Genomic DNA, 12,948 nt, shown 5'->3' on the forward strand with positions numbered 1-12,948 from the left:
AAAATCTAAAATTTAAAAAACATTTTAATCCATTAAATTGGAGGACTGAAGAAATTAAAACTTTCCCCTGCCTTTTACAGAAAGCAGATAATTAAATTCTCTTGAAACTCCCACTGAGTCTATCAAATAACATTAGTCGGCCAATTTAAACCAAAATGTTTATTCAGCTTTGTTTTACTTGGATGGCAATCTGACATTTCCCAATTAATCATGTGCAAAAACATTTTTAGGGAGGTGAGCTGAAACAGGTCTGAGTGGTTATGAACCATTTCTCAAACGGCAATGATTGTCAAGTGAAGTATAAGCAGCGGCCTAAAGGCACAGTGATATGAATCAGAAAAGGCCAGTTAAGAGTCTGAGCAGGCTCAAACATATTTTCAGTACGTGTGTGAGGAACTCTGAAGCAGCCGAGAGCCTGGATTCTCCCTTGCAATAAAGCAGTTTTACTTCCTCCATGTTTAGCAAAATGAATGCAATGCTTAGCTAATGTATACACACACGTCAGCTCCTAGAATAAACCCCTCTTATTTCACTTCCTACCACTGTTATATGCTGACTGATCAGTTTACAATTCTGTTCCCCCTCCTTTTTGCTTTCACTCTTTGAAAAACCCTACAAATAAAATGAAATAGCACAGTTTTGCCAAGAAAATAACAAAAGGAAAATGTCTTTTCTTATCACCTACAACACGCTTTGTAAATCTGGATTCGTTTTTTTATAAATGTAATTTTCATGCTCAATGGAGATTTTTTTTTGAACCAATGTGAGCTGGCTTGTTGCCTCATGTGTGTTGACAGAGCTACAGTAGACTAAGTAGAGAAAAAAGGTAGAACCAAACTAGGGTTTCACATGGGGGGGGGTTTTCTATAAAACACTGTACTCACTACAGCTACTCAAAACACGGAGCCCGCGTCTACCTCGACTTCCAAACGACCTTCGCACTGTGGCTGCAAGCAATGAACAGAGAAGTGAGGTGAGACCAACAAGAAAAATGAAACAATGCATAACATAACATGGAGTGAGGTGTGAGCCATTTTTATAAACATTTTTAGTCGTTCAACACAAATCAACTGAAAAGTCAAATAAAAGGTTTGTGGTTAAAATATGAGGCGATGCAGTTCAGAGTGAAATACCAGACAGTGTTTCAAATATACACACACAGGATGTGAACAGGTACAAGTACAAGCACGAGTAAATCTTGATTTGTGCACTGAAATGTTTGTAGTCTATATTTTAACACTGTACTTCAGTGTTTTTGGAAAACATACTGCAATGTAATTATAACCATAAACACATCTACACTGTGAATACCTTTGGGAAAATTAAAGGAATAGTTCGGCATTTGGGTAAATACACTTTGTCCCACTCATGCAGAAAGACTCTGACACAACTACATAAACTAAACTAATCCCGTTTAACATGCAGATTTAGTCCCACAACATATTTAATGTAATGCATGTTTTAGGATCTAGTCATACAAAGTGAGCACTGAACAGTATTTTATCTGTTCTGAGAAACCGCTGATAAAAACCTGACAGTTTTTAACTGTCTGAAATTAAGAAACAAACCTATTATTTAGAAACTACAGAGTTTAGGTTATAAATACATCGCTGTGGTTATGTTATCTGCAAACGTCATAAATGTCACAACACAGAAATGAACTACCGTTTCATTAAATCTCCAGCATGCATGAGTGGTTTCAATTGAATGAGCACATTTCCACAAAATGCTGAACTATTCCTCGATGACTTTGAGGTTTTATTAGTCCAAATTTAAAAAAGGTGCACTTGTCAAGAGTTTACTAAAAAAACAAAATTTAAAATGGATTCAAAATGAATTTTTAGAAACTGCCAGTCACCTGTCCATGCACAGCAAGACTAGTCCACGCTGCACAATGATAAATATAGCCTCAAGTCTTTTCTGTCTCTCTTCACCTAATCCCGCATTCATTCCCTACAGTCAGCTTGTGTCACTATGACGACCAGTGATCTAATCTCCCAGCGCTGAGGGTGCTCTGCAGAATTAGGTGGCCGTCCCGTTTGAGATAGTGCTCATAACAAACGTTGAGGTGTCTAATTATAAACGGTTTTGTAATCTGCTGTATTTAATGAACTTAACACAGGATCAAACTTACTGAATAATCCCTGAGGGAATTCCAGTCGTACGTGATCTGTTCACAGTTCATGTTAATGGCTGGTTTCTTTCTTGACGTGACCTTTTTAACCCCGCACATGAATAAACATGAAAGATGTCTAAAAGAAGGGGCATCAAGTAACATTTTCACAGCATGAGAAGACTGGAATATCAGTGATACAAGAGTTGCCCTTGTGCGGGAGATTGGTTTGCTCAAATGCAATATTTGATGATTTCCTGAGTCAACAGACGCAGTCCTGCCAATGAAGAATGAACTCATTGAGGGTGAAAGAAGGGGGGGTGAGTCTGAAAGAGGGAAGCTGTGCTTGAGAGCCCAGTCTTACGGGCTGTGAACCACGGCTGAATAGCTGAAGAAAAGCTGTTCCCGTCACTGTACTCCAAGGATCTTTTCAGCCCTGTTTTACATTCCGACTGTTGGTCTGAGCCTAGTTGGCATCTTAGTTAAATTACACCACATAACAAACTCACTTGCTGTGACCCAATCCATATTACAGTTTTTTTTATTCATCTATTAAAAGGCAACGTGGTCTCTTTGCATAGTAACCATTTCATCAGGTCACAAAAGGAAAATAACAGATGTTAATAATCAAATGAACGATCAGCTTCGAGGTTCACTCTCACCCTGTCCTGACTTACATTGACCGAACAGACTGTTTATGTGATCAGTAATGTTGGACTCAAACGTAAACTTGGCCTGATTAACAGAGCAAGGCTTACTACACGGCAAGAATGTTGCTAAAGTCATGGAAATGGGATGTGATGTCCAGGTGTAACGTTACATGTACTTTGTCCAAAGAAATAAAAATAAAAATCAGCAACATGGGAGGAAAAATATGACTTGAGTGCCTGTGTTGGAATATTTGAACAAGGTGATTTGACAGAACTGAGAAAAGCAAAGCAATGGACAAACAATGCAGTTTGATAGCACGTGGCACTGCTCTATTATCAAGTGAATGAGAAGTGTTTCAGTTGGTGCTTCCACCGCCTCAGTGCGAGATGGTGTCAAAATGGCTGCTATGTAACAATATTTGCATTATTTTCTATCCATTAACACTATGCATTACTTGACAACAATGCAGACTCAAAAACAAGCGTTATAGTTTGCAAACAAGCTGTTGTAGTGAGCGTTGCGGCACTTTCAATAAGAACAAACCACATACACGCCAAGACTCGGCTGAACTGCTGAACACATGCAATTTGGAATTAAAAAAAATGCAGTAGAAAAAGAAAACATTTTATGAACGTGATTTAATGATTGTTAATGTCCTGAGTTGAAACCCAGTTCCATACTACATACATACTCATGTAAACAGACTAATTGTGTGGTTATTGCTTTTGAATATTGCTTTGAACGGTATACAACAACAGAAAACTCAAAGGATGCTTTTATTTTGCATAGTCATCATTTTTGATTTTAAGGTTGTCTCACTTTTCTCGTGCGTTTGTACTCTGCTTAGAATTAGAATGTGGTATGAAAGTTGGAAACAGTATCTCAGGGGCCTCATATATAATACAAATTGGAGCATTGAAGAAACACAATGCAACTTATAACACAAACCTCAGTGCACTGTTTGGAAACTCTGACTCATGTGTATGAACGTCTTTTGAGACGGGGTTAAATTAGCGTGGCAGATGGTGAGGCGGTGAAGCCAGATGCTAGGAATAAAATATATGAGTTATATACACTTTCATCTCACGATCACCATAAAGAAAAATGTTGGCAGGTGCTTTATCTTTATGACTCAACATTCATGAGATCTTCTGCAATTTATGATTTATACATGAATGGAGTGTAGAAAGAACAATGATGTGTGCACTTTCACTTCCAGATAATGGAAACATTGTTTGTAGGTGTATGAGAGTGAACATTTTTTTATAACTCAATCAATTATTTGTTTTCACTTAATCTATAATCATGGCGGTATGACGACAACCAAACTCTGTCCTGACGTTTTGAGGGTCGGGAATAGAAGTGTTTTCAGACAAAGAGTCAGGATAATGTCAGGAGAATTGGGTCCAGACATTCAACTTAAGAGGAATGCAATAGGAGATTACAGCAGCAGGAGAACCACCAGAGGATCCAGGCAAGGTTGAGCATGCAGAAAGCAGAGCATTCGCCTGTTCACTCGCTGTGAACTATCCGGAGTTTCTCCTGCTGCATTCTCACATGAACTCACTTGGACATTATCCAGAGATTTCACCGGGGGAGCCGTCAGACAAAAAATGTCCGGTGCGACATCTGCATACATCTGTGTTCACACATACAGTACAGACCCTCAAGACAAGAGTTTAGTGCATGTAAGAAATGTGTCCCATTATTATGCTGTATTAAAAGCTTGGACATTGACCTATTCATGCTTGGCTGTTGCAGTGCCATCATTTAGCTGAGAATTTGATGAGAATTGTGCGACATTAAGCTACCTGCACCACACCTACTGCCGCCCTGCATGACAGAGGGGTGTTTGATGCCCCTGGGCTGCAGGAGACACCGTGAAGACAATTTACTCTTGAGAGCCTGTCAACGTCTCTTTTTTTCTTGGTGAACCAAAACACAGCTTGTCAAATTCTCTGCTGTTTATTTGACAAATCCTGTAAGTACAGACAGGATTATATATAAAATGTATGACTGACAGTAGCCTTAAATGCAAACTTATCAAATCACTTAAATGTGAGTTCCAGTTAAACAGGGAGGAGGGGGTGGTGTCTGTGCCACACTAAAAACCCTGACATCATACAACAATGCCGTGTGTCTTGCTGTGTTTCCATAGAACTATTCACCATCTAAATTTGCATTAGCTAAAGCTTTGCTTACTGGTTCATCCTTTTCACTGTGCCACTACATTTTACAGTTTTACGTCCTTCACTTTTTACTTGCAACTACATATTTTCTTATTTATATGTTTTTTTAAAGCTTTTATCCATTTCCATAAAAGGTAATTTCCAGAAACCTGTTGAATGCAGCCACAGAGATGACATCAGAACTAAAAACTGAAGCTGAGGGAGTTGGGAGGAAGACAATGAAAGAGGAAGTTGCCATTATTGCCCTGTGCTGCCTTTGTGGGAAGTTATCACAACTGGAAGAATATGCATTTGATTCTTGCATTTCCTGATGATCAGTATTCCATCAGCTTACTTTAACACCTTTAAATGGTTTTGGCAGAACATTCCAGCCTCAAAACACAAACACAGTTCTAATGCCTCAATACACTTGCTGTTGAGAAATACTTTTCCCCGTGCAGAAATGCGAGATCAAGTTCCCTGCAATAATCTGTGCACAATTAAATGATTCCCCTAAAGAAGGCATTAACTCAATCTACAGAGAAAATCAAAAAGGTTTGGTTTCCTTACCCCGGGACCCACCTGATCGCACAAGCCTGTCTAACCTCTCCATAGAGGGGGAGGGAACCCTGGACCGGGGGCTGCCCGGTAACGAACACTCCGAACCAGCGTCAAAAGAGTCGTCAGGGTTCAGCATCAGCAGCTCCCTGACACACTTGTGGCAGATGCTGTGCTGACAGGGCAGGATCAGCGGGTGAGTGAAGAGCTCCTTGCAGATTGGGCAGATCAGCTCCCGCTCTATGTTTTTGATCGGGACCTGGTGATGAAGACATGAATCATAAAAACTGGCTGTGCTGCTTCTTTCAAATTCTAAACCTTTGCATGCACACATGTTGACCCTTTCATAAAGGTTGACCAAACAAAAGAACAGAGGGCAAACAGTGTTTTCTTTCTTTGATGGTCTGAACAACATCCTATTATGAGAGACAGTTCAGACGAAACTAAAATAGAGCCATTGTCTTCACTTAAAGCTGTAAAAACATTTTTGCTTAGTCAGCGAGAAGGAAAGCTTTAATATTGATGTACACATTTTAAACTATTATTAACTGAAAAGCACCCTAACAACATTCATATGTAGAATTCAAACAAAGTGTGCAGTTATTTAACTGTTTCGTGTCATATCTTAGGGTTTCCTCTGGTTTTAGTTGTATAAGGCAAAATATGTCCGTCTATTTGTCTGTCTGTGAGCAGCACGACTCAAAAATTAAAAGGACAGATTTGAATGGAGGTGAGAGCCAAAGGAAAAACAACAACAAACATTTCACCCTGCTATAGTTTACTGACGTCTGTATTCCACATTGTATGGTCCTTTTTTAAACATGTTATACTTAAATATCAAATATTACTTTTCTTTGCCATTCTTAATTTTTAAATGAACGCTCTATTAGGATGTCAACAAATGTTGTACAATGACAATACATAGGATTGGATGGGTAATAATTCAACAACCATACATATTGAGATATCATTTTCTCCCATAGATGTACAGGACCAGTTGAATATATATTTAATACATTGAGTAAACAGAGACATAACAAAAACACTGTTTTGGATGAGAGTGTTTGGTTCTTTGAAAACAAAGAGGTTTTAAAACCACAGCTTTCACTCAAGACCAAAAACGACTATTGATTTATCGCGATTATTATCAATATGGACCGATTAAAATGGTGATAAGGTTTTTTGGCCACGTCGTCCTCCTGTCCTAACAATCACAACAACAGTGAGTGTGTTTACCATGTTTCCCATACATTACATAAGACCGGATTATGTCCGGCTAAATATAGACAAACACGTTAAATACACGACCCCCAGCAAACAGCTCACGTTTTACCATTTAAACAAAACTAGTGTTTTTCTTTTAAAAAACAAAAACAAACAAAAGCCCCAACTCTACAGACGCCAACTGTGCTCCCAGTTCCAACATGTCTGATGAGTTTCATTCATTTCAGCTGGTGTGAAACAAGTGAGATAACTATCATTAAATATAATTCATGATGGTACACGGGTTAAAAAAACACACAATACCGAGAAGAATAGAGGAAGTTTAAGCTGTAAAGAAGCAGACGAAAGCGAACAAAGTTCATAGAAAACAATGAGTCGAGTCACTGAAGAAGACACACACACACACACACACACAGAAACAGGCAGCTGCACTAAGTGTGGTGTTACTTCTTACAGTGTCCGACCTCTAACGAGCTACAGAGCAGTTAATTTTAACGACGTTTTTTTTTCTTTAAGAAATCATCCTCCAAACTCCACAAACCCTCCGCCACTCACCGCGGTCGTGCCGCTGCTGCTTCGCCGCATCTCTGCAGACATGACGAGGCAGAAAAATATCAAGAATCAGCGATGGAGTTAAAACAAAAAATAAAAATAAAATAAAAACGGATAAAAACGTCTTTCTCCAAACACACAAAACTTCTCCTTGAACCGCAAACTCGGGGGATGCCGACAGCGACGACCGAGGGAATTTAAATAGAGTGACGCTGCTGAAAGGAGCAGAGACACACACACACGCAGGCGGAGGAACCACACAACAGGGGGTGGAGAGAGCGGAGAGGGGGAGGGGGTAAGGAGGGGGGAGGACAGTCTCCATAGGAACGACTGCTTCTTTCAAGTGCTCCACAATTATCACGCAGGTGCCGTTGTCAGGTGGAAGTCAGCAATTTTTATTTTTATCGCCCCAAACTGGAGCGAGGTAACGATAATGTGGGAAAAATAAATCCATCACAAAAAACCCAAAATGTGTCTTTTATATTGCTTTTACTTTACATTGTTTAATTTAAATAGTTTGTATTTATATGGCACTTTCCTAGTCTTGATGACCACTCAAAGCTGCTTCACACTACAGTTTTGCCACTCACCCATTCACACAATGCATCTATGTGCAGAAAGTGCATATAAACAAGCAGAGCCAGGAATCAAACCCACAACCTTTGAGTTGAAAGACAGCTTACTCTACCACTGAGCTATCATCACCCATGTCCTGTCCTTTTATGCGATGTACAGCACTATGGACAACTCTGCACTGGTAACCTGTCTCCTCCTCAATAAGAGTGGGAGTCACAGGGTACATCACAATATGCCATATATGCTCCACGATACCAATAATATCATGATACAACGTTTATTTGAGCAGTGCTGCCATGAGGAGACATGAAGCAGCACCCCACAAAACATATAAATACAGACACACACACGTACGCACATATATAGCAAGCACATTAGATAAATCATTTGTATTGTTATTTGAGTTTGATTGCAAGTTTGATTTTATTTGTCAGAGTATAGCACCTTGGGTTGCTTCTTTGCATGAAGTGTGCTTTATAAATAATAAATAAAGATGATGATGATGATAATCATAGTTGTTACTTCTCATTAATAATACTTTCTAAAACTGCAGCGGACAGAATCAGTTTCCTGATCTGCCTGTAGCACATCAAGATTCAAGAATTTTTTATTGTCATTATGAGGACATAATGACATTTTTGCAGAGACTCCCAGCTTGAGGTACACAATAAAATAGCAAAAATAACGAAAGACTTAACACTTAAATAAGACATAACGAAAGGCTTAACCCTTAAATAAGACACAACAAAAGACTTAACACTTAAATAAGACACAACAAAAGACTTGACATTTAAATAAGACACAACAAAAGACTTGACACTTAAATAAGACACAACGAAATGTAAAACCCAACAAAATATAAAACTGCAAGTGTGTGCAAGTAAAATATATAAAACTACAAAGTGCAGTTTAGTGCAGCTTGGTGCAAGTCCAGGTTTATGGAGAGTTGAGCAGGGGTGTGTGTGAGAAGGTGGGTGTGTGTGACATACAGTATGTCCCACTCCTCCATTTTAAAAGACTGTATCCTGACACCCATGTGTCTCATATTTGATTGTGTGTCTTCAAAACAGTCAATAGCAATATCTTGTTGTGTCAATAAATAATGAATCTTTGTTATGTGGATATTGAAGAAAAGTTTTCATAATGTTATTGAATTATTGCCCTGCTCTAATTCTATTCTATTCTATTCTATTCTATTCTATTCTATTCTATTCTACTGCCAGTCACTAGTCCAGCAGGTACTGTATGTGGTGATAAACTGATTCAAGTTTGATCTGATGTTGAGGTCTTGGGGAACCTTAAAGAGGCAACTCTTGTGTCCTTAAAGTTTCCTGTTTGGTCACGTTCATGTCAAAGGTGCAGCTGTAGCAAGGTGCCAGTAAGGACACAAGTATTTTTCCTCAGAACTAATGTTATGTTGTGTCAGAATAATCAATTCAACACAGTAAATTATCGAGTAAATAATAACACTGGAATAACACTTTTCCTTAGTGCTTATAAATCGGATTACCGAAGCCCACAAAATTTTCCAGTCCACCTGGTTTTGTAGTTCTTTGGTATTTTTAACACAAAACCAAAATCACAAGCCTGTTGATTGAACTAGAAGAAAATAGAACATAAGTTACTGTCATGCTGAAGCAAATATAACTGTCTGTTCCAACATTGGTACCAGTCAGTCTGTGTCTGTGAATATGGGAAAACCTTGACATGGTGTTTAAACGAGCAAAAAAAAGCCAGTGCAGCCTCAGTCATTATCTATGGACCATAAATAATCACTGCAGTTCATTTCATTTGATCCGTCCATTTCGAGAGATTTTATACAAAACTATTCCAGAAGCAGCCATGAACCCATCTGTGTATTCTGAATCATGAGCAGATCCTTTCTTGCTTTTTTCTCTGTGGGCCTTTCCATTACTTTGGTTAATCTTGGACTCATCAGTACATAAAACCAGTGTGGCCCATTCCTTTGTGGAGGTTGATGCCACTAAGTGTTATTTTTTTCTTGGGGGGGGGTTCTTCACTGAAGTGTCAGTCAACAGAGGCAGCTGTTGTCCTAAGTCAAACTCAAATTTACGTTGCTTAGCACACCAGCGGTTTGTTTACTTTTAGTCTTGTATTGTAAGAACCTGAAAGCAAATTAACCCATTGCACAGCAGCCATTTTTTGTAAGGAGTACTGTAAGTCACACATATGTAAGTCTCAAATTATTCTTGTCTTTCAGAGCACTCTGTAAACCCTAGAGACAGCTGTGTTTGAAAAAAAAAACCCAACCCAATAAATCAGCACTTACTGAAATACGTATATGACTGGCTGAATAGATATTTGCATTAAGATGCAGTTAAACAAGTGTACCTAATAAAGTGGCCGGTGAGTGTACATACAGGAATTAAAAGCTGAACTATTGTCTGTAATTTAACTTTAGATTTGAATCCCAAATATCTTCAGTGAATGTTTGGTCTTTGAATTCTAACACTTTTATTGGAAACACTAAATCTCTTAAGTTACCCAATCAATATTTCTATAAAAAGGTTTTCAAAGTCTCTGGGACAAAGGGACAAATGAAAGCTGTAAACTCTGTTCACTTTACATTCATTATTCTACCAAAGTCTGTTTCATTATCTCACAAGATTTATTATCTGTTCATCACTGGCTGCAGTGACCATTTTAAAGCAGTTCATTGTATGTTACACTGGGGCCCTCGCAGCGGGTCAACCTAACATTGTTTTGGTGAAAGAACAAAATGGACCGTGAAAGACCTTTGGAGGTTTTTTTGGGAAGGAGCTGCGGTGATTTATTGAGGAAATAAAGTGCAGCATAGACAACTTTGCAGCAGCCACAAAATAAAGTGGATGAAAAGTTTGAACTAATCCATTAACCCAAGCATCACTTGAAGTACTGCTCGCTTCTTTTCCAACAGCATTTGTTGGCAACAAACAAGAGCAGAATTTTAGCTCCTCTAGATTTCAACACATCATCCACTTTCTCTTTCACTGTCAAACTATCAACCCTAAATTAAACAATCTGCATAATTCATACAGAACCAAAACTTTTGGTGAGGCCTCAAAAACAAACTTAAGACCTTTACCTTTTTAACCTGGCTTTTACCTGAGATTTATCATTTATTTGTACTCTTTTGATTTCATTTTAGGATTTGTCACAAATTGTTTTATTCTACTATTTAGTGTCCTTTAATAGACCTTTCACTTTTACTATTTTACTGCACCTATTTTGTGATCTAGTTCTAGTTACTTACTTATTTTAAGCATCAATTAACTATTTCATTACATTTTATTTGTTCTAGTTTTTTTAACCTCGTGTTTAGATCACCCATTAGTCATTTTTATTAAATTTCTCCTCTCTCCTTTTCCTCACTTCCTTCTGACTTCATTTCTCCATTGCTGTACTTTTATATTGATTTTCTTTCTTTTTATTTGCATGCAAATACAAAAGACACATGCAACAGCACACTTACTCTTCAGGCTGACTGACTGGCTTTTCTAGAGGCCACACTTGCTGCCATGTGTTTTTATGTGTACTTTAACTCCTTGGGTTTTTAATTTTACACTTTGGGAACACTCCTGCACTGAGTCAACTGTCGTTGACTGTGCAAAAACAGGCCTGATTCAAATTCAAAAAATGTGTGTGTAGTCGACACACATACGCACAGCTCATGCATGCTCGGGTGAATGTCAGAGCCTGTGTGTGAGAACAAGGGGGGGGTGCACTTTAATATGTTATGTCAGTCTGAAATGGGTGAAGAGGTTCCCATACAGCAGCAGCAGCAGCAGCCACATACACATGTCAGTAACCAGGTTCCCTGTCTCACCACACAGCTGCTGCCAAGTGTCCCACATACTGACAAGAGTCTGTGATCGGCCTGCAGCACCGTCCCGACTGCACCAACACACTGAGCAGCCCAAGCTTCTAATTAAACTCTTTATGTTCACTCTTCACATTTTCTTTTCCCCCCCGTCTAAGAATAGAAAAGATTATGCCTTCAGGCCACAAAGCCGTGACAGAGGAGAACACAGAGCGTGTGAGTCCATCTATGGCTTTATTCAATGTTTTTAACAACAGATAAAAACCTGATACGGACCTTCTTGCAGTTACGAGAATTGAGTCACAAAGATGTCTTAGTGCTTAATCATACAGTGTAAAAGAATCCAGCAGACGTGTAAGATTACTAGAGTTTTGTGTGGTACAACAATCCGGTTAATGTAACAGAGGCAAATACACACCTGACAGGAAGAATACAACACCATGGGGGGGTAATGTTGTTACTTTAGATATTGCAGGTGTAGAGCCGCACAACAGAAGACAACACAATAATGTGGCAGCATCAGAAAAGTATGGAGTAAAATAGCTTCTATCTCATGCAGAGCTGCAGGCCATTCAAACACTTGATATCAAGAATCTATTGTGTGAAAATGTAATTTATTTCAGTTATGTATTTTCAGATTTATTTATTATTGCCCTGTTGCACCAGCAAGGACACATTTTAATTGGTTTATATAAAATAAAAAAAATTCCTTATTGCACTTCTAAGGACACCTTTTTGGCTGTCTATCTATCTATCTGTATACTGTACAAATACAGTATACTGTACAGACAGCATGAAATACAGTGGTCTTATGTATTGTCAATGAATAGAATAGAACAGAATAGAATCCATCGCTGCAGGCCGGTATCGGTCCATGTGGACATACAGACAGACAGACAGAGACAGAGGGCTGCTGTCACATAAATCATCCGGAGCAGACTCACCTCGCCTCGCTCGATCCTCTCCACGATACTGGCGAACTCCGTCATGTCCTCAGAGTCCGACATGGTTACAGATGATGATGCTGATGCTGACTGTGGTGGTGATGATGATGATGATGAAGATGAAGATGATAAAGGTGGTGGAGATGGATGCAAAGACGGGAATATTAAAATGAAATGTATTGGGGGGGAAACAAACACACACACACACACACAGACACAAGCAGCAGCTGCGGCTGAAAGAAACAGATCACACGAGCTTCACAGACGGAGGTGAGATGACATGAAGGGAGAAAAGCCGCTCCTCATCACCTCCCTCCCTCTCTCCGTCTCTCTCTCCTCCCT

At 39.0% G+C, this 12,948-nt stretch overlaps 1 protein-coding gene across 6 annotated transcripts in view; it reads right to left on the reverse strand.

Moving 5' to 3' along the window:
• trim36 (tripartite motif containing 36) overlaps nt 1-12,948 on the reverse strand; it is a 30,150-nt gene extending 17,202 nt beyond the window's left edge. Inside the window, exons 1-3 of one of the 6 annotated variants that reach the window (XM_044026328.1) lie at nt 12,607-12,948; nt 5,515-5,749; nt 876-947 (exon numbers count right to left, since the gene is read on the reverse strand). In XM_044026328.1, the coding sequence (XP_043882263.1) occupies nt 876-947; nt 5,515-5,749; nt 12,607-12,669 (370 nt within the window). In that variant the 5' untranslated portion in view covers nt 12,670-12,948. Of the gene's footprint in view, nt 1-875; nt 948-5,502; nt 5,750-7,269; nt 7,483-12,606 lie in introns of those variants that run through there. The other 5 variants (XM_044026325.1, XM_044026324.1, XM_044026326.1 and 2 more) reach the window with 5 other exon arrangements.

The sequence above is a fragment of the Solea senegalensis genome, linkage group LG5 (assembly GCF_019176455.1).
Source record: "Solea senegalensis isolate Sse05_10M linkage group LG5, IFAPA_SoseM_1, whole genome shotgun sequence".
Taxonomy (NCBI): Eukaryota; Metazoa; Chordata; class Actinopteri; order Pleuronectiformes; family Soleidae; genus Solea; species Solea senegalensis.